Raw genomic sequence first — 23,343 nt, 5'->3', positions numbered from 1 at the left:
TTCCTTGTTTATATCTAGTCCATCTGATTTTATTACTCTGCTCCATATCCTTAATTGTTTTGATTATCCAAATCTGTTTCTTCTTTCTCCATTAGCTGATTCAGTGGTTGTTTTTCATTTCCCTACCACCACTTCCTAATTTAAAAAAAATTGTCCTTAAAAGAACTTACCACTGAAATCATTGCTATGGGTATTAGTCAGCAAATAAAATGTGGCTAGGGCAGAATCTGAGCTATTGCTAACAGGAGATAAAGACCCGCAATCCATATAATAAATGCAGCAAGCACATGCACTTTCACAATGTATTGCGAGTTAGATCAGAAGATTGTCATGGCCAGTTTGTACCACTACCCCTATGATTTCCCTCATTTGGATGTGACGGATGAATGAATGAGGAAGAATATTTTTCGATCATCTGTATCGACATCTGGACAAACGCAATACTCAAATTACAAAACTAAATGTTCAAATTTAAACAGTGTTTGCACTCCAGGTTGGAGTGCTGTGTAATCTTTCATCAGTGCTGTTCAAAGTCAATGTCTTAATTACATTTCAATTTCACAGATCGGATTAAGAAATTATTAGAGGTCACAGTTCATCTCTGGCATCTAAACAGTGAACTAAATTGATGCATTACATAAAGGCTAGATCTTGTAGGGCAGTGCTTTGGTTTGCCATTATTAATTCGGATTTACATTTTACAAAGCTAGAGTAATATAACTTATGATCTTGATTTTAGAAATTGTGATCCCCAACTCAGTGAATCTTCACACTCAAACATATACTGTTGATCTAAAATAACAGATTTATGGTTCTATTTGAACAGCTTTGGACATTAAGATTACTTAATGAGATGTCTGAATTCTCACAGCAAAACTGCCAAGACAAGTTATAGAACGATAGCTACAACTACCTAATTGTCTAAGCTTACATTTTTAAAACTTCAAGGTACAAATTACAGCGGTCACACTTTAATATTAAACCTTTTTAAATTTTATTACATTACTTACCGACTGCTTTACTACATTTGCCCATTCTGGGGCAATTCCAAAATCTGGATTTTCCTGCAGCCACCTCTCCAGGTTTTTGATTGGAGGAGCTAGTGAGCCACCCACCTAAATTAAATAAAATGCTTTCAATTTACTGGATTCCTTTATACACTTCAGCTTCTTCCCCGGATTCCTGCGTATAGCTTTAAATATCAATATTGTTAAAAACAATGAGTCTGTGGCCATGGCAACATATTGACATGCAGAGAATAGAACGACTGTGCTTTACTAAAGAGAAGCTACTGCGGATGCTGGAAATCTGAAATATAAATAGAAAATGCATTTCAATTTCACAGATTGGATTAAGAAATTATTAGAAGTCATTAGAGCAACATTCAGCAGGTCAGGCTGTAACTGTGGAGAAAGAAAGAGAGATAATGTTTCAGGTTTGTGGCCATTTGTTTGAACTTGCACCTTACAGATGGGGGGAGGGGAGGAAAGAACAAAAAGGAAGGTCTGTGATAGTAAAGGCCTGCTACCCGACCTGAACCCGACGACATGTGTCGGGTTGCTCTTCCGGGTCCAGCTTTCGGGCTCGGGTTGGACACACACAGCAAGAAGTGTTAAAAGTAAAAAACCTACCTGAGCTGGGAGTCCGGGACGTCAAAGAAGGAAACTCTGAGTCTGCGCAGTGAGCGTCTCTATGACGTCATCGCGCTCATGCTGCAGCTTCCTGCAGATTGGGAGTCAGTAGGCAAGTAAAGGGAACATTCTGATGGTCGGGTCGGGCTCAGGGGAAAAAATGGAGGGACTCAGGCTGGGTCAGGCTCGGGTCCGATGTGGTTCCGGTCGGGGTTTTTTTTGTGACCTGAGGAGGCCTTTATGTGTTAGGATGGAAGGCAGGAGTGATTAAATGATGAAAAGGGATGAAGGAAGTTGATGAGAAAGGGGATAAAGAAACAAAAGATGGGTCTAGAGGCACTCTAAATGGCAGAATCATTGGGAGCACCTGCTGTCCAAAAAAGCAGAAGCAGTGGGTATGAACAGAAATTGTTGAACTTGATGTTGAGTCTGGAAAGTTGTAAAGCACCCAAGTCAAAAGATGACGTGCTGTTTCTCGAGCATCCATTGAGCTTCACTGGAACAGTGTAGGAGGCAGACGACAGAGGAATCAGAGTGAAGCGGAGACCTAAGGCAACCAGAAGATTGGGTTCACACTTGCAGACTGAAGGGAGATGTTCAGCAAAGTGATCTCCCAACCTGTTTGGTTTCCCCACTGTAGAGGAGACCATATGGTGAGCAGCGAATGCAGTATACTAAAGAGAGGTAAGTACAAGTAAATTGCTGCTGTACCTGGAAGGAGTGTTTGGGGCCCTGGACTGTGAGAAGCGAGGAGGTAAAACGGCAGGTGTTGTATCTCCTGCACTTGCAAGGAAAGGTGCCACGAGAAAGGGAACAGGTGTTGGGGCTCATGGGCCAAGATGTCGCAGAGGGAACAGACCCTTTGGACTACTGAAAGGGAATAGAAGTGAAAAGATGTGTTTGATGGTGGCACTGCACTAGAGGTGGTGGAAATCGCAGGGGATGATCAACTGAATGTGGAGACAGGCGGAGTGGAAGGTGAGAACAAGGGGAACCTTATCGTGGTTCTGGGAAGCAAGGGAAGGTGTGACAGGAGATGTGTGGGAAATCAGATGGACACTGTTGATCACGGTGAAGGGGAATCCTTGGTTGAGGAGAAAGCAAGACATATCAGAAGTACTGGTGTGGAAGACAGCATTATCAGAACACATCTGGCAGGTGGTGGAGAAGGAATTACAGTCCTTAGAGGAAGTGGAAATGTGCTTTACTGTTCTGTTGCAGCACCTTTGAATGCCTATTCATGCTCATGGAATTGAAGGTAAATTATCGGCCTGGTTAGGAGATTGGTGAGGCGATGGAACACAGGGAATAGGGATAATACAAGAATGTAAGAAATAGAAGGTGTAGACCATTCAGCCCTTTGAGTCTACTCTGCCATTCAATAAAATCATGGCTGATTTTCTACCTCAACTTCACCTTCCTGCACTACCTCCATATCCCTTGATTCCTTTAGCATGCAAAAATCTATTGATCTCTGCCTTCAATATACTCAATGACTGAGCATCCACTGTCTCGAGGTAGAGGATTCCGAAGATTCAAAACCCTTTAAGTGAAGAAATTTCTCCTTACCTCAGTCCTAAATGCCAACCCCTTAATCAGAAATTGTGAACCCCAGTTCATGACAGGAAACATCCTTCCAGCATTTACCCTGTCAAGTCTCTCAAGAATTTTATAAGTTTTAATGAGATCACCTCTCATTCTTCTGACCTCTAGGGAATATTGGCCTGGTCTACTCAATCTGTCCGCATAGGACAATCCTGTCATTCCCAGGAATGAGTCTACTGAACCTTTGTTGCACTTGCTCTAAAGCATGTCCTTCTTTAGGTAAGGAGATCAAAATTGCACACAGTATTCCAGGTGTGGTCTCGCCAAAGCCCCATGTAATTGCAGCAACAACAAATGGATCTCGGAGTACAAATACACCAATCACTAAAAGTTGTGCCACAGGTTAGCAAGTCCATAAAAAAAGGAAACCAAGCAGTAGGCTTTACTTCAAGAGGGATAGAATTGAAAATTAGGGAGGTTATGCTAAATCTGTATCAAACCTTAGCTAGACCACAGTTGGAGTACTGCGTGCAGTTCTGGTCGCCATATTATGGAAAGGATATAGAGGCACTGGAGAGGGTACAGAGAAGATTTACAAGGATGATGCCAGAAATGCATGGGTATACTTATCAGGAAACGATTGATAGGCTGGATCTCTCTTCTCTTTAAGAATGGCTGAGGGGTAACCTAATAGAAGTCTTTAACATTATGAAAGGTCTTGTTAGAGTGGATACTGCAGGCTATCAATATAAGATAGTCATCATGAAATCCAATAGGGAATTCAGAAGAAATTTCTTTACCCAAAGAATGGTGAGAATGTGGAACTCACTACCACAGGGAGTGGTTGAAGCAAATAGCATACATGCATTTAAGGGAAAGCTAGACAAGCATATGAGGGAAAAGGGAGTAGAGGGTTTTGGTGGTAGATTTTGATGAGGAAAGATGGGAGGGGGCTTAAGTGAAGCATAAACGCTGGCATTAACTGGTTTGGCCGAACGGCCTGTTACTGTGCCATACTTCCTACTGAAAACAAGGATGGGAATTTTAAAAATCGAGGCATTGTTTAATTGGGAGCCAATATAGGTCAGCAAGCACACGGGTGATGGGTGAACAGCATTTGGTGCAAGTTAGGACACAGGCAACAGGGTTTTGGATGACCTCAAGTTTACAGAGGGTAGAATATGGGAGGCCAGCCATGAGTGCATTAGAATAGTTAGGTCTGGAGGTAACAAAGGCATGGATGAGAGTTTCAGCAGAAGATCTGAGGTAAGGACGAGACAGGTGATGTGGTAAAAGGTGGTCTTAGTGACGGCGCAAACACGCGGTTGAAAGCTCATCACAGGGTCAAGTCTGGTTCAGCCTCTGAAAGTTGCCAGAGAGAGTAATGGAAGGGGTGGCGAGGGAGCAGAGTTTGGGGTGGGGGCCAAAGGCAATGGCTTCAGTCTTCCAAATATTTAACTGGAGGAAATTTCTGCTCCTCAGTACTGGATATCTAAAAAGCAGTCTGATAATTTAGAGACAGTGCAAGGGTCAAGAAAGGTGGTGGTGGTGAGGTAGAGCTGGGTGTCATGAGCGTACATGTGGAAACTGATGCTTTTGGATGATGTCGCCAAGGGGTAGCATGGAGATGAGAGATAGGAGGGGTCCAAGGAGTGATCAGACGCGACACCAGAGGTAACTGTGCGGCAATGGGAAGAGAGGCCATTGATGGTGATTCTCTGATTACGATCAGCTAGTTAAGAATGGAACCAGGCGAGTACAGTCCCACCCAGCTGGACAATGATGGAGAGGCGTGGAGGCGGTTGGTGTGGTCAGACAGGTTGAGAAGGACAAGGGGGGGATAGTTTACCTTTGTCACAGTCACATAGGATGTCATTTGTGACAAGGAGAAGAACTGTTTTGGTACTGTGGCAGGGGCGGAAACCTGATTAGAGGGATTCAAACATGGGAGTTCCAGGAAAGATGGACACGAATATGGGAGGCGACAGCACATTCAAGGACTTGAAAGGAAAAGGAGGTTTGGAGATGGGTGGTAGTTTGCAAAGATGGAGGGGTCAAGGGTTGGTTTTTTGAGAGGGAAGATGGCAGCAGATTTGAACGACACAGGGACAGAACCTGAGCAGAGAGAACCATTAACAATGTCAGCTAACATGGGAAACTCAAACTCCAATCCCTTTGTAATAAAGGCTAACATACCATTTGCTTTCCTAATTGCTTGCTGTATCTTAATGTTAATTTTGTGATACATGTACAATGACACCCAGGTCCCTCTCAACACCAATATTTTCCTAGTTCTCTAGTTTACAAAAAAATCTATTTTTCCCTACCAAAGTAAATAACTTCACATTTCTCCACATTATATTCCATCTGTCACATTCTTGCCCAGTTAATCTGTCAATATCCCTTTGCAACCTCCTCATAGCTTACTTTCCCACCTAACTTTGTATCATTAGCAAAATTAGATACATTGTACTCGATTCCACACCCGCCACCACCACCCCCCTCCTCCCCCCCAAACCCACATTTAAGTTATTGATATAGACCGCAAATAGCTGAGGCCTAATCACTGATCCTTGCAATACCCCACTAGTTATAACCTGCTGGCCACATGGGCACATACACAAATTGGAACAAAGTGTGTTGTGGCCTCAAACAATTCACTATATTTACTGGTGGCTTGGATAATCACAATAGAGAGCCGCATATCCAAGTTTGCCAATGACACAAAGATTGGTGGCATAAGTAGTGTTGATGGGAGCATAAAATTACAGAGACATTGATAAAATAAATGAGTGTGCAGAAATGTGGAAAATTAATTTCAAAGCAGGTAAGTGTGAGTTTATTCATTTTGGACCAAGAAAGGATAGATCAAAGTGAAGAGCTAAGAACAGTGGGAGGTCCAAAGACATTTAGATGTCTTTTGCTAGACAAGGGTATAAAAGGATATGGAACTTAGGGAGGTGGATAAAGTTAAGATAAAGCCATGATCTAAATGAACAGTTGAATGGATTAGAGGGGCTGAATGGCCTACTCCTGTTCCTACATCCATTAAGCAGAAGATATAAATACTGAACAATGAACTGAAAGTTCGTCCGATTCCAATACATATGCAGGGTTCCTTCAAGAAAGGAAATGCTGGGTTCCACTCTGTTCCTTCATCAGCACTCCAATACTTTTGTTTTCTTTTTAATTGGATGGTAAAGCAACAGAATCAAGCTGTGGATAACTACTAGGCCAGATGTCTCAAATTGTAACCCCAATAAGTTAATTGTAATCAAATATTTATTTTTATTTATTTAGAGATACAGCACTGAAACAGGCCCTTTGGCCCACCGAGTCTGTGCCGACCAAGAACCACCCATTTATACAACCCCTACAGAAATCCCATATTCCCTACCACCTACCTACACTAGGGGCAATTTACAATGGCCAATTTACCCATCACCTGCAAGTCTTTGGTGGTGGAAGGAAACCGGAGCACCCGGCGAAAACCCACACGGTCACAGGGAGAACTTGCAAACTCCGCACAGGCAGTACCCAGAATTGAACTCGGGTTCCTGGAGCTGTGAGGCTGCGGTGCTAACCACTGCGCCACTGTGCCGCAAATCACAGATTTTCCACAGTCAAAACATCAGCACTTATTGCTGAATTGCAGACAGCACAACAGAAGTTTTCTGATATGATATCAGGAAATATTCACAATTACCAATGGGTACTTGCAAAATTACCCCTTCAGTGCAGATCTTGTGGATTGATAATGGAATGTTAAGGTGTAGATGCAGCAGCACCATGTTCTTGAAATAAATGCCAATTCCTCTTACAGGGCTGCTTCATAATGTTATACAGACATACAATTTAGGCATCTTCATCCAATTTTATAGAAGGTGGGCTATTCACATAGAGTATGCCACTGTCCTTCAGTTCAGTGTGGAGATCAGGAGCAAGATCTGTGTTTTTCTACAGCTTGCCAAACTGCTTGCCTGCAGCTCTACTCCTTACATAAAGGAGTTCATATACAGAGTTGGCCATCTTTGGTGGAACCTGCATTGTGAAGCATGTAGTAGCAAATGGCAGATTTGCTCTTTTCCATTCACATCCCAATTTAATTCCTCTTATATCGTCTGAGCTTTCATTGACAACCAGCATCAGTTTCTTTGAGCACCAACTACATTCTTTGCTATATGACTTGATGGATAAATATTTTTTAAATGTTTTCCTGAAAGCAGTGATCATGATTAATAATCAGGCAAGCAGATTTGGTAGCAGAAATTTACAGTAAGTCAGGGTTAGTGCCAAAAAGATCGAGAAGATTGAAAAGTTCATGCTTGTCGGATTATTTCATTTTCCCTGTGAATTGGTATATGCACAGAGTATTAATTTTAATTTTAGACTGCTCATTTCCAGACACCATTAATTGCACTAAATAGTAATGACAGTACAAGGTATGTTAGTCACATGACCAGGTCTAATCATCTTAATGGTATTAGTGCTTTACACAAACAGGGCTGAATTTTATAAGCCCACTGCGGCGACAAAATGGCAGCCCGACCCAGCTCGCCCCTCCCCACCACTTGGAGTGGGTGGGCTGTCCGTCTCCAGCAATGGATTCAGCTGCCTATGTGGGCGCTGACGTCATTTTTAAGGGGCTGTTAGCCCTACTGGCGTATTTAAATATTTAAAGAAGGATTAAATGAAAATAAATAAATACATCTCTTTTTCTCCTCTCCCACCCCATAACAATTAAATTCATTATTTGCCCTTTCCCCCCCCCAAAACACTTACCTTTACTAACAGACCTTCCCCCCAAACAGCACAAATTTTAAACTTCAACCCTTCCCACCTTCGGGGATCCGAAGGCGAGGGAGTGCTGTCTGCCGGGCTGAAGATCGCAATGGGACATCAGGAGGCGATGCAAGTTTATTTAAATTAATTATTTTAATTGATTTAAATATTCAAATTATGGTCCTATCGCCGAGTGGTGGGGGTGGGGGGCCGCCACGAAGCCTCGCCGATGTCAGTAATATCGGGCTGGGCCAGCACCGAGGTCCGTGGCGGGCCTCATCTGGGGCCGCCTTCAGGCCCACCCTACCACCCCCCCGCCACAGATCCAGAGATCGAGGGCTCCTTAAAATCCAGCCCGTAGTTGACTGTTTTATTGGTTTGTCTATCAAAGTTATTGGGCAGGAAAAAAATCCGTACATTTTTCATGTCGAGGCTGAGAGCCAAATTGTGTGTCAGTAATTGTGTATTTTGTGGATTCTTACAATAAGCTTCACAGGAAACAAAACATTTGGGAGATGGCTAGAATTTGCACCAGTACGATGCTGTTTAAAACTTAAGTCACATTCTATGTTGCAGTTTTCATCGCTTCAGTTGTATTCTTTAGGCCATAATTTGCTGTAGCAGGGCATCTAAAGGCATTTGCTGTTAGTTAGACTTGCCCTTACACTTTAAGGCTGTTAAATGTTTTGCTCAGCAAGTTGCTGAAAGTGCGACCTGCGGGAATCCATGCATCTAGGACCTGAGCGAACTAGGTAACCGTGTATCTCCTTAACCAATCAGATTGAATGCTTGTGAAATTAACAGTGCAAGGGCAGACAGGGAAGTGTAAATTAGAGTGGGTGAATTCAATGTCAAATCAGGTAGCGAGAGAAGGAAAGAAAGATTGGATTGAGAGAAAATGACTGAAAGTAAAAAAAAATGTATTTAATGTATTTTTACAATCGCCAACAGTTAAAACCTAAAGGAATGAGAGTCCACATTAGTAATAGGGAATCTTCAGAGCCAGAGAGATTGACTGTCAGTAATTAACACTTATGATAACGTTAAAAGGGTACTCAGCCTGAACTGACAAGGCTTAACTTTCTTTGGCGAGTTCAGTTCTTACCTACTGTGCAAATACAGCAACTTCACCTGGTTCCATAGCGAGGCAGACAGCAGGATGATTGTTCCACAAAGTTAATGTCAGATTGGCGCATCTTGAACAGCAACCTTTAGATTTTTGTGTTTAACCGTATATCTGTCGCTCACCTGAATTTGCTGTAGCATTTGTGTCTAAATAACTGTGTTCACCATAAGCTTCACTGTTATTTGACAGCAAATTCTGGCCCATTGTTTCCAAGTTATTCTAACGCTTTCAATCAGTACCACTAGCATATCAAGTGTTGGGGGGCAGGGGGGAAGGGGCAGTTGTGGAGGGAAAGGAGGAAAAGTTTTTAACTCGAATGCTGCCAATGATATATAGACTGAGATTTATTTACCAAGGAAATGTCTTGTACTTATACCTTCAAAAAACTGTTTTGCCATTTATAATACAAAAAAGTCACCTTTTTGGCATTTCTTCTATTTATAACAGGCACACGTTCTTCTCCAGTCAGACTTTTGACATCTATTTTGTTAGGATTTCTGCACCGATGTCTTTTTTGCTTTGGCCGATCAACCAAAATCTCAGGTTTAACAATTTTCTGAAATAAAAACAGCAAAAGTTTTAAAATTCTAAAAATACTACTGGAAACAACATACCAGTCACGATACAAACATCTGAAATAAACACTGCAATAAAGGCTTAGAAATAATGCATGAGTCTACAATAATCATAAACAAGCCTATTATGGTAGCTAAAATATGACAACCCCACTTCCCCCATTTTACAATATAGAACCAAATCAATTTAATGCAAAACCTCCAAGCAGAAATATTCTGCATAACTGCATTAGAAAACAGAATTAAAAAGTAGAAATGCTTTCAGCTACACTAAATAACTGCTCAAAAGTTTTCAACAATTGCTGTTTCAACATCCAATTCAGCAGGGTGGGCTAAGCCTTCCCAATTGCATTATTTCTGGGCTGCACAGCTGTGCTCAGTTCTGCACAGGCACTCTACAATTGCCAAGCATTAGTGTAAATGGAACAGGTAGTCTCATCACCTACAGCTACCTTTACTTTTGTCCTTTTTTTTTTGTAAGGGGAAGCACCGTGATTAATTCTCATCTTGCTTTAGTGCTGTCATGTGATTCTGATGAGATTATATGCCACCAATTCTATCCACTTGCATCCCTCAATGGGCCAACCTAGAAATTCTTCCCTCAGCAACAGGGCAGTTCTATAAATGGCATGATTTCGGTCTTTCACTGTTCTCCCACTTTTTGGAGGGTAATGCGTTGCTTTTCTAGAAGGTCAGTATTCTCAAAGGTGGCAACATTTAAAAAAAAAGAAATAGTCATTTATTTTCTAAGTGCCAGCCATGGCTCAACTGGTAGCACTCTCGCCTCTGAGTGACAAGCTTCTGGATTCAAGACCCACTCTACGGCTTGAGCAGAAAAATCAAGGTTGACACTCCAGTGCAGTACTGAGGGAATGCCGCACTGTTGGAGGTACTGTCTTTCGGATGAGATATTAAACAGAGGCCCCATCTGCTTGTTCGGGTGGATGTAAAAGATCCCATGGCATCATTTCTAAGAGCAGGGGTATCCCTGGTGTCCTGGCCAATATTCATCCCTCAAGCAACATCCCAAAAACAGATTATCTGGTCATTATCACATTGCTGTTGGTGGGTGCTGTGTGCAAATTAGCTGCCTCGTTTTCAACATTACAACAGTAACTACAATTCAAAAGTACTTCATAGGCTATGAAGTGCTTTGAGAAGACTGCTGGTCGTGAAAAGTGCTATACAAATGCTTAAAGTCTTTATTTTTTTTAAGCCGGATAACCAAATCTTAGGTTTCCAGGCAAGTGTAAAGGTTGCAACTATTCTGATTGATGCAGGTTGACTTCATGGCTTTATTCTACATTGATTTCTTTACACAGGGTGAGCTTAAATTAGCAGAGATATGTGGGGAGCTAATCTAAATTGTACAATTTCAGATGAGGAATGGGAGGCAATTCCTAGATTGTAGACAAGAATTGCTATACAACTCAAACTACTAAATTGCATCTTGGCTGTTCATATTTCCTGTAGACAATGTTGATGCCACCTCCACCTCTTGGAAGAAGCAATAATCGAAGTGATTTAATTGACTCGAATTTCATATAGTTCAACCTAAATTTAGCTTTGTGTACTTTAAAAAAAAAAATTACTGCAATCAGCAGTCCTGGTGTTCAGTGATCTCTTCGATCTGCTCCATGGCTGGACTTGATGCTTGGGAGCTCTTAATTTCTCTGCACAGGAATGGCGACTCCGGCCCTCAAGCACACCCTTGGCTGAATCTGCCCTTCCTCCTCCCTGTATTAGTGTTCGGATATTTCCTTCAATATCTACCTGTTGGTTTGATGGCTATTTATCTGTTCCAAATATGCTCAGTGAACTGCTGAAAATCAAGGCCAAGACCTTCACTAGTGCAAATTCCATGATTTCCTGTCCTCCCAACCATTCCAGTCAATACTGGGCCTGAATAGGGCTTTTCTTGACTCATTACACTACTTTGTTTCTTGGCATGTGTGATCTTTCAGCCTGAATGTCATTTGCATCAGTAAAACACCTGCAGCAGGATTAAGTTAAATTATGCTTTAAGTTCTTTGTTATAAATATTGCTATTCTGCTATATATAGTGTAATATTGGCCTCTTTTTCTTTTGTTATAGTTTTGCTTAGGTTTTTGTTTCTTTGCATGCTGTATTAATTGCTGTGTATGGAAAATTTTCAAAAATTAGAAAATAAAAAGCTACTAAAATATCACTGCAAAACACAACTGGCAAAGCAGGAAACGGGCTGTGATTACTGAAATTTGTGTGAAAGTTCAGTAAGAAAACAACTTCACCTTTTGCAGAACAGATAATTGTGGAAACTGTATTTAAAGATTGAGTTTTGAGAATCTATTTGATCTCTAGTCTCTACACTACATTAAAAATTTATGAATTTGTCTTGCTGTTGTATGATTCCAGGACGTCAAATATGCATTTTCATTTATATTAAAGGCTGCTTTTGCTGACAATGCAACCACTAGGTGGCGCAGTACTGGCACATGCACAAATGCAGTCTGATTGACTGAAACGTCATTGCCTGTGATGTCTCAGGCAGCTGTCAGTAATAAAATTGGCACAGCTTAACTTGATTTTAAAAAAATGGCCACGATCGCTGCTTCACTTCCTTGCTTCGTCCAGTGACTGCCGCCTCAATTGCCGCATTCAGTTTTCCCTTCACTCCCCAGATCGCCGCTCCCTCTTGTCGCTCGCCGCTCCATCCCGCCATTCTCTCCTGCGTCCATCTGCTCACCATTCCTTCCCGCCGCACCTCCTGGAGAAGCAGCGCAGGAGAGAGGGGCGAGCTGATGGGAGCAGGGAAGAGAAGGGGGTATTGAGGCGGCAATCGCAGGAGGTAGCAGGGAAGAGAAATGGTGATCGCGGGAGGGAGCGGGGTACTGTTGAGGTGGATGGAGGCGGTGGTTGTGGCCATTGAGCGGTGAGGCAACACTCAGACTTCATTATGTCGTGACGTTGCCGCGCACACGCGCGGATTCATACTGCCAAGCTGGCAAATGTTCGGCCGCAGTGATGACGTTGGCGATTGCTCTCCGTTGTCAGGAGACACTTGGTATATTAAAATAATTCCAATTAGATTTTCTTTTAAAATATCTTCTCCCACAGGAAAAGTAAGTCTTTCATAATATGAACCTTCAGCCAGTTTGAGGTCAGTTCTGTTAAAAAGAACCTAAAGATGGAGCTGGAGGAATATTGCTGCAAGTGCACGAATATCTAAAATTTATCTTTCTTTGTGTAAGTGATTGGGTCAGTCCTGTCTCTATTCCATAGAAATAAAAATATATCTTATTCTGACATTTAATGGGACATATAGTTTTTTTGTAAAAGGTTAATATGTACTGCCTGAGTGTGTGATGGAGGCAGATTAAATTGTGGCTTTCAAAGCAGAATTGGATAATTACCTGAAGAGAAAAAAATTGCAGGGCTATGGGGAAAAGGCAGGGGAGTGTGACAGGTGAACTGCTGTTGCAGAGAACTGGCATGGACACGATGGGCCGAATAGCCTCCACTGCGCTTTAACCATTTTATGATCCTAGCTTGTGCATCAGAAACTGCACTGCAAACAATTCTCTCTCTCTGAAAACCAAAACAGAGGAATATTGCCTTCTTCAGAAGATCTAGTTCGGTGTTAAAATATGGCACTGCAACTGCTCGAGGTCTGCCACCTTTTAACAACTTCAAAACCAAACAAGTGACAGGACAGGAATTAGGAATGACGTTTCCATTGCTGCTGATGGCAATGCTCAATAAAAATCTTGACAACCTTAATAATTAGTGCCTCCATATGCTAAGCACAGAAGTTGAAAAATTGGCTATATTGAAAAGAAGATGGTGTCTTGTTGACAGCCTGCTGAGAAGTGGTAGGAAATCCTAGCTAATCTCAAACTCACCGGTAAAGTAAGCTTACTGATGATTTTAATTAGGGTGAAATTACCATTTGGTCAAAGGTAGAGAGAATGCTTTGACCATTCTATCAAATAAAAGGACAGGCTAATTTATAGGTTGATTTTACAGTGGTGTGTACACAAATGCTTACTGGAACATGGGATGACACATCCGCCACATAGCCTGGGTGATCCTTAAGCCACTCTTCTAAATCCTTTCTTTTTGGAGCATCATCCCCTGTGAGTCTTGTGCCATCTTTCACATTAAAAACTGAAACATGACTTTCAACATCAAGTTGTCCTTGAGATACACTGAATGCTGTCTGTGTGTTGGTTAACTCAACGTTAGCCTGTAGATAGAAACAGCTGTAATAAGTCTGCAGACATTTCCAATATTTTCCACGGCATCATTTACAATAAAATTACTGCTAGCGCACTTAACAGATTGAACTTTGCTGTAAAGTTTGTTCATGGAGCTTCTTGGTACTGAATATTCCAGGAGTACAATTTCAAAATTTGCAGGTTACATCAAACTGCGGGGCGGGGGTTAATTCAGAGGACTGTGTCAAAATACAGGAAGACATTAATAAGGTTGCAGAATGTGCATGTAATTGATGAAAGAATTTCAATATTGATAAATGAGAGGTCGTACATTTTGATAGGAAGAATAACGAGCGCACATGCTCTTTTGAAAACAAGGCCTGAAAACAACTGTGGGGATCATGACGCGCAATTGACTCATGTCCATTGCTTCCGATGCAGGCAACATGCAAACTTTGTGCTGCGTTCTCATTTAAATGTGTGCGTGCAGCCAACGCTAAGAACACCGAGTGGCTGCCTGCCTGAGCAAAGAACGCAAAATTGAGAAGCTAGCGCCACTTAAAGCTAGCCTGCACTTCTTAAAAGGCAAGGTGCGTTCTGGCTGGAGCAGGGGCTGGAATTGGTTGCAGAGGAGAATGTCAGTTAAAAGAACACTGAATGGTGGCACAACATGGCAAAGAGCACTTGAGCCCTGCACTTGTCGAGGTGCAGAAGATGAGAGTTATCATCTATCTGCAGGGGGCCGAGAGGTCCTTCATACAAACTCTCAGAAGGCAGTGGTAGGAGATGGCTGTGGCAGTGCAGAGTCCAGCCCCGAGGATCTGGATGCAATCCCACAAGAAATTCAATGGCCTTACACAAGTGGTCAAGGTCTGCGAATGCATCTTCAAATGCCATATCCCACCAACTGCACCACTAGCCAACACTCTGCTCAAATCACCACACCCCCTATACAACCAATAATCAATGACTCAAACATAACGCTCAAATGCCTCACCTGACCCTCACACACTTCGTGTTGCTACAAGCCGACATCCACATCTCATACCTTGCATACAGCCAGCTATTCAACCATGACACTCATCACACAAACACAATGCACCACTTTCACCGACACTTCCCTCTCTCTTGCAGGAGAAGCTAACGCACAGAGGCAGCTGGAGCTAACTGGCAAGGGACTGGCGCATCTGCATGTCCTTACACCCATGAAGGAGACGGTGATCATCATCACTGGAGCGGCCATGACTAAGACCATGGCCAGCAGTGGGACTGAAACCTCTGAAGACGACGATATGCTCATACCTAATCCTCCTCCTCACATCCGACTACCCCCTCAGTCCACAATCTCTTCTGATTTACAAACTGCTGATAGTCTAAGTATGCACCTCTTGCTCCATCACCAGCCCCCATAACCTTATTACTATGTGATTCTCTTTTCAGATACCAAGAACCGAAACCTAGCCAGGCAGTGATGGAAGAGAAGCAAGTGGAAGAGCAGAAAGAGAGTTTTGAAGAAATAGCATCACTTGGTCTCACACTGGCAGCCTCCGGCTCTGATACTGATGCTGCGCCTAATTTAGAGAATAGCATAAAGGCAGGATATGCACGTGGTCAGCAATGTTCCAGCAGAGGTGCGTGGCCACGCAGCAGCCTTAAAAGGTACTGCACAGGCCTTGTTCTGTGATAAATAACGCATGTGTGCAGCTGCACAAAAACATTTAAAGGGACCACACACTTTTTAAAAAAAGGGCTGCGCACAGCAACTAAATTTTAAAGGGAACATTGGTTGAGAGACACGTATGATCTGCAGCCAGAGCACAGGACAACAGCATTCGTGCTCCCATCACTGCCACTCCGCCAGTGCACTAGCTGTTGCCTGTCGGCCAGCCAGTCCAGACTGCTGCCACCCTGCTGACATGGTGCAATCTAAAGACAGGTCTTCTAGGGTCAAGGCTGCTCGAGGGCATCCTACAAGATCCATCTGCAGTCTCCCTCACTGAAAGTTAGCAGCCTTCCACCAGCCATGCTGCAGCCACTGAGCTAGCACTGCATCGAAGCACTAAGACAGGCACTAAGGGAATACACAAGGGTGTTTAATTGACTTTTGTATGGAACATTAGATTCTTTTTTATATAAAGTTAGCTTGAAATGTTTGTTTTGTGGTGGCTTTTATTTCAGCATTGTGGCCAAGAGGACAGTGTAATGGTCAGTAACAGAGGGAAGCTAAGATACTGGCGAATGTGAAATTTAAGATGCATGAGCCAGTTACGGACAGTTGGCCAGAAAGGGGATGTGTCTGTTGTCTTCTCTTGCTTCTCCTCCTTAGTTGCTCACCATATACCTGGTGGCAAGGGCTGTGCCCTCATGATGACGAAGTACTGCAGGATACAGCAGACCATGACAAATCTTGGCATGTGCTCTGGCGAGTACTGCAGGCTGCTCCATAGTGGTCCAGGCAGCAGAAATGTTGCTTAAACAACTGAACGGCCTGCTCACTGACACTATGTGTGGCAGTATAGCTTTCGTTATGTGCATGCTGCACACCTGTGCGTGGGTTTTGCACCGGAACCATGAGGTCAGTGGATTAAAGGCCTGCTACCCGACTCGAACCGACGACGTGTGTCGGGCGCGGGTCGGGTCGCACTTCCAGGTCCAGCATTCGGGCTCGGGTCGGATCGGACATGCTCTATCACAGGTAAGTGGCTCCACTGTTAATTTAATTTTTGGACTAGAAAGGTGGTTTTGTTAGTTATTTTAAGCTGTGCAGATCAGCAACAAAGTGAAAAATGGAAGGCAATTTAACTGATGGTCGGGTCGGGCCGGGCGCAGGAAAAAATGGAAGGACTCTGGCTTGGGTCAGGTTTTTTTTTTTGCAGACCCGAGGAGGCCTTTACAGTGGATAGCCCTTATCATCCAGTAGCCATCCTCTGGGTTTTTTTTGTGGTATCTGAAATGCTGATAGTACAGTGGACTGCTGGACAAAAAAGGCATCAGGACTGCTGCCAGGATACTGGACATTGACATGCACGATGTGTTGAGCATGGTCAAATACTAACTGGACAACGAGGGAGTGGAATCCCTTCTGGTTGCAATACATCTCAATTTACACGTGGCTCCTGCAAAGTCATGTGTGTGCATCAGTGGCAACTACACCATGGGAAACCTGCTATCCTAGTGAAGCCACATGCTCTCTATCTGCTTCTCTCTGGCAAGAGGGAATGAAATGTGCTCAGCTTTCTTTGGATACAGACCCTCAGTGACCCCTCTAATGCAACAGTGGATGACAAACTGGCAAATGTTACAAATATCGCCTGTTCCAGCCTGGAAGGAGTTCCAAGCACAAAAGTCCACAGTCACTTTCACACCCACTGATAATGCCATCCTTTCCCTGGTCTGAGACTGTAATGCAGGCTGCAACAGGCGGCGGATTTCAGTAAGTACCTCCTTGATGAACTGGAGGTGACTAGCGCACTCATCTTCCAAGGTTGACATAGTAGAATTGTTCCCTGAAAATCCAGAGTTGATATGGCCTCTTGCTGAGAGCCCTTCTCCCCTTCCTCCCTCTTTGAACAGCTTGGCCTCCTCTGCTCATTCTCACGGTCATGCTGCAGGCCAAGGGGGATACAAATTACTGCAACTATATTGGGGAGCAAGTGGTCTGAGCAGAATCCTTGAAGTCATCGAAGGATATATTTATATGGTTAGATGAAAAATGGTGGCAGGAGACTCATGGAGCTGTTGGGCCAAATGGCCTTGGTTCTGTGCTGCAGATTCTATGTAACACTTCAAAATAAGGAAGCTTTTCTGGGATGTATTGATCATTGCCTTGAGTGTTCAGTTTAGTTTAGCGATACAGCACTGAAACAGGCCCTTCGGCCCACCGAGTCTGTGCCGACCATCAACCACCCATTTATACTAATCCTACACTAATTCCACATCCCCACCTGTCCCTACATTTCCCTACCACCTACCTATACTAGGGGCAATTTATAATGGCCAATTTACCTATCAACCTGCAAGTCTTTGGCATGTGGGAGGAAATCGGAGCACCCGGAGGAAACCCACGCAGACACAGGGAGAACTTGCAAACTCCACACAGGCAGTACCCAGAATTGAACCCGGGTCGCTGGAGCTGTGAGGCTGCGGTGCTAACCACTGCGCCGTGTTGAATTTTTTTGCTATCTTTCACACAACTGTTTGATGGTTTGTATTAAAGGCTTTGACCAGGTGATATTCTAGCCTCAAAGAAAATGACTTCAAATGTCACATTTAATAAGCTGGCACAATTTCCTCAGCAGACAAAGTTGAACTGCTGTTTTGCCTGAATTTTTCCAACATCTACACAGGATTCCCTCCGTAAAGTGATTCTAGTTCCAGTCTTTTGCTCAACATCTTGGTAAATGTCATCAAAATTTGTTCTCTTTCCTGATTATTACTAATTAGAGTGGTGGATTTTCCAACTAAAGGCAAGAGGCAATGACAATCAACAAAACAAACAACTGGACAGCAAAATAAAATTAATAGCTTTCGAAACTGAATGACGAAAGTTTCTACCTACCTCTATATATTAATGTAACAAACTGTCTCCAGTTACAAAAGTCCAGCTCCTAGTCTCATAGACTGCACCCTACTCATGCTGCAACAAACTGAAGATGGCTTGTCTTATTAAAATGCTTTGCTGATTTTGCCAGAAAATAGCAAGCCTAACAATTCTTCCTGTTGCATTTTTTTTGTGGCCAGAGGGAATCTGCCACATCATCAATATCTTGCTTGAGGAATTAAAGCCTCCTCACACATTTTCATGCCAGCAAGCACTCTGCCTTCCCAGCCCACCAAGTGTCGTAACAGTGCTTGGATGCAGAGTGAGCTTTTCACATAAATTTTAACAACAGTCCTGACTTCAACCTGAACCATTGCAATGATCTCTGCAGCCCTGATTTCACTCTGCAGTGACCGCAGGTACAACTTTTGGGTTTAGGGTGTTTCGGAACATTATGACTAATGCATTCGCAATTTTCTCACCTATTTCTTTTAATAGCCTGAGAAGGAGGCCATCAGGTCCTAGAGATATGTCTATCTTATTTTCTCCATTACTTTAAAAAAAACATACTAAATCTATTAAATTCTTCCCCTTGACTTATTTTCAGGATCCCTTGACCTGCTGGTATTTTGTCCACTTTCTTTACAGTGAAAAGTGATAAAGTACTTATTTAACAAGTCTTCCTTTTCCTTATTACCCATTATTGTCTTGTCTGTATCCACCTTTAATGAGCCCAAATTTGCTTTCATCACTCTCTCTCAATAAATGTATAAAATTTTTGCTGCAAACTTTAATGTTCCTTGCGAGTTGTTTTTTATATTCCTTTTCTTGCACCTCTTAGTGCTTTCTTTGTATCCCTTTAACTTTGGATTTTCAAAAGACGTTTGATGAACTACCACATGATAAACATCAGCAAAATTGAAGATCATGGTAACAAAGGGGTGGTAGCACCGTGAATATGAAATTGGCTAAGAGACAGAAAGCAGAGAGTATTGCTGAAGAGTTGTTTTTCAGACTGGAGGGAGGTCTCCAGTGGTCCCTCCCAGTGGTCAGTATTGGGACCATTGCTCTTTTTGATATAAATGATCTGGACTTGATAAGGGCATAATTTCAAAGTTTACAGATGACATGAAACTCAGAAATGTAGCAAACGGAGAGGAGGGTAGTACGAGAACTTTGACAGACTGCTGAAATGGACTGGCATATGGCAGAAGAAATTTAATGCAGATGTGTGTGAAATTATGCATTTGTTAGAAAGAATAAAGGAGAAGCAATATAAAGGAAATGGTATAATTTTAAAGGAGGTGCAAGAACAGAGACCAAGTGTGTATGCACACAAATCTTTGAAGGTAGCAGGGCAGGTCGAGAAGACTGCTAAAAAGGATGACCGCTGCTGTCTCCCAAGAATCTATCCTTGGCGCCCTCCTATTTTTCATCTACATGTTGCCCCTCGGCGACATCATCCAAAAGCACAGCGTTTATACACGCTGACAGCACCCAGCTCAACCTCACCACTACCCCCTCTCGTCTCCTCCACCGTGACTAAATTATCAGATTGCTTGTTCGACATCCAGTACTGGATGAGCAGAAATTTACTCTAATTAAACATTGGAAAGACCGAAGTCATTATCATTGGTTTCCGCCACAAACTCCTTTCCCTAGCTGCCAATTCTATCCCTCTTCCAGGCTACCGTTTGAGGCTGAACCAGACCATTTGCAACATTAGTGTCATATTTGACCCAGAGATGAGTTGCCGACTACATATTCACTTCATCACTAAGACCGCCTATTTCCATCTCTATAACAGCTCCAGCGACCCGGGTTCAATTCTGGGTACTGCCTGTGTGGAGTGTACAAGTTCTCCCTGTGTCTGAGTGGGTTTCCTCTGGGTGCTCCGGTTTCCTCCCACAGCCAAAAGACTTGCAGGTTGATAGGTAAATTGGCCATTATAAATTGCCCCTAGTATAGGTAGGTGATAGGGGAATATAGGGACAGGTGAGGATGTGGTAGGAATATGGGATTAGTGTAGGATTAGTATAAATGGGTGGTTAATGGTCGGCATAGACTTGGTGGGCCGAAAGGCCTGTTTCAGTGCTGTATCTCTAAAAATCTAAATCTAAAAAATCTAAATCACCCGAATCTGCCCCATCTCAGCTTATCTGCTGCTGAAACCTTCATTCATGCCTTTGTTAGCTCCAGACTTGACTATTCCAATGTACTCCTGGCCGGCTCCCACATTCTACCCTCAGTCCAGCTTACTATGGTCAATTTATCTCTCATCTCTTCGACATTTAAAAAAAATTCTTTCATGGGATGTGGGTGTTGCTGGAAAGGACAACATTTGTTGCCCATCCCTGATTGCCCTTGGGAAGGTGGTGGTGAGCCATCTTCGTGAACTGTTGCAGTCAAATGTGGTGTAGGGACACCCACAATGTGGTCTGGGAGGGAGTTCCAGGATTTTGACCCAGCGACAGTGACGGAACAGCAATATAGTTTCAAGTCAGGATGTTGTGTGGTTGGAGGAGAACGTGCAGGTGGTGGTGTTCCCATGCATCTGCTGCCATTGTCCTTCTAGGTGGTGCCAAAGCAGGCTTGGCAAGTTGCTGCAACACATCTTGTAGATGGTACACATTGCTGCCACTGTGCAGATGGGGGAAGGAATGAATGTTTAAGGTGATGGATGGGGTGACGATCAAGCAAGCTCCTTTGTCCTGGATGGTGTCAATTTTCTTGAATGTTGCTGGAGCTGCACTCATCCAATCAAGTGGACAGTATTCCATCACATGCCTGCCTTGTGCCTTGAAGATGATGGACGGGCTTTGGGGAGTTATGAGGTGACTCTCTCACCACAGAATTCCCAGCCTCTGACCAGCTCTTGTGGCCACAGTATTTATATGGCTGGTCCAGTTAAGTTTCTGATCAATAGTAACCCCCAGGATGTTGATGGTGGGGGATTCAGCGATGGTAATGCCGTTGAATGCTTCATGACGTTTGCCTTACTTAAACTTAAAACCTTGGTTTGTGACTTTCACTGCTCCGCCTCAAACCTAATATGAAATTCAATCACGTGGTGGGGCATAGAGTCAGACCCTAAACACCACCAACTGCAGTAAAATGCAGGAAGGCCTTTTAAAAGTCAAACATCGCACATACTGTACCTTCCCATGCTGCACAAATTACCCCCCTCCATAGCAGATGTCTGCTGGAGGAGCTGAGACCACCCCCTCCTCCACAACATCTGGCCATTGCACCACATCCAGCCATTTTGGACAATAATCCAGGAAATCACTAGGAATCACAGAGAATCCAGCTCAGTGCTTGTTGGGATTGCCCAGAGAGAAAAAGCCTCTCATGATGAGATGTCTATGAGTAGCAAGATGCATTACCCCAACATGGCAGAGAGCAGGCCCACCCACAGCTAATATGTGGCTGAAACATATGGGATATCTACCAGAATGAATGATGTTTGACTTCTGCCTTAAATTGGCAAAACTCCAGGTAGTCTCAATACACGCTACCCTTTTACTGTGGCACTGTATTCAGGACCTCTCCCCACTGTCCTCAATCCTAACTAACCCCACAACCCTGTGACAAACAAGCTGCTTCTGCCTACCAACAACCTCTGCCCGAAACTGCTTCCAGTGCAAAGCCTGAGATAGAAACATAGAAAAGAGGAGGAGTAGGCCATTCAGCCCTTCGAGCCTGCTCCGCCATTCATCATGATCATGGCTTATCATCCAACTCAGTAACCTGTTCCCGCTTTCCCCCCATATCCTTTGATCCCTTTCACCCCAAGAGCGAAAACATACAATGTTTTGGCCTCAACTGCATTCTGTGGTATGATATGACAATACACTATAATCAGCAGACATCATGTAGTCATGATGCACAGTGACTTCATATGCTAAGTATGGGAATGTACTCAAAACATGTGATTTCAGTAAACAATGACTTCAAAAAATACTTATGTGAATAAACCCTTAATTGTACAATTGATTATATATCACATACATATATAATAGGTGAAGAGTTGCATGCATCCTACGACTTTTGAAATTTGCCTGAGCCAGCTTCGTTGTCAGCAAATGCATCATGTATGTTATTATACACACTGTTAACAGCTTCATATTTATGAATGTACATTCTCAGGAACCCAATAAAAAAATTATTTAAAAATCCCTCAGTGTGTTAAACAGTCACCTGAATCTGAGAGTTTCTTTGAACCAGAAAGAGGTTCATTCAAGGCAGCAAGTCAAAACATGCTTTAAGAATTTCCACACAGGGCACTCATTTCGTTTGGATCACAGATGACCAGCATCTGATCACTGATTCCTCAACTTTACACTGCTAATTCTGACTCTTGTCCTGGGAGCACAATTATAGACTCTCAGAAGTGAGTCTAGGATACAGACACTAGGATTAAAAAAAAATACAATGCTGGTCTTAGTGTGTAAGTCTAGAAAACTGGCTTTTGGACACTAGTATCATGTGATGGGAACTCAACAAGCACCTATGCAAAATCACCTCAAGACTAAAACTATTTCCCCTCATTTGCACCTTTCTCTTCTGGTACTACTAAGCACCATAGTAAACTATATTTATATCCTGGTTAGGTCAAATAACATGCAAGCAGTGAAGTCCCAGCAAAACACAATGACCTTTGTATTTTGTTTCCTAAATTCTTTTAATAAATGAGAAACCTGGATCTAACAATAAAGTAACTTAAATTATTTCTTTGCCCTGTATATTTTCCAGTGATACCTGGGTGTTAAATATTGGAAAAATATTGATCGCAATATAGAATACATAATGGAAAGATTTTAACCAATAGTGTCATTTGAATGTTAAAAATGTATAATAAAAATGTTCAAATAGCCTGCCTCATTTGCCACATCAGTAAACAATTAAAATTCGTAGACCCCACTGAATTCATAAATATGCTAATTT

At 42.9% G+C, this 23,343-nt stretch overlaps 1 protein-coding gene across 9 annotated transcripts in view; it reads right to left on the bottom strand.

The window, feature by feature from the left end:
- The window catches only part of chd9 (chromodomain helicase DNA binding protein 9), a 287,584-nt gene that overhangs the window by 14,659 nt on the left and 249,582 nt on the right, over positions 1 to 23,343 (bottom strand). For 8 of the 9 annotated variants that reach the window (XM_068049443.1, XM_068049447.1, XM_068049445.1 and 5 more), the window contains 3 exons: positions 13,688 to 13,885; positions 9,503 to 9,640; positions 1,011 to 1,115 (listed from right to left, as the gene is read on the bottom strand). In XM_068049443.1, coding sequence (XP_067905544.1) covers positions 1,011 to 1,115; positions 9,503 to 9,640; positions 13,688 to 13,885 — 441 coding nt within the window. The remainder of the gene's footprint in view (positions 1 to 1,010; positions 1,116 to 9,502; positions 9,641 to 13,687; positions 13,886 to 23,343) is intronic. The other variant, XM_068049450.1, reaches the window with a different exon arrangement.

This window comes from Heterodontus francisci, chromosome 17, assembly GCF_036365525.1.
Source record: "Heterodontus francisci isolate sHetFra1 chromosome 17, sHetFra1.hap1, whole genome shotgun sequence".
NCBI lineage: Eukaryota > Metazoa > Chordata > Chondrichthyes > Heterodontiformes > Heterodontidae > Heterodontus > Heterodontus francisci.
This window is presented reverse-complemented; position numbering and strand designations above follow the sequence as displayed.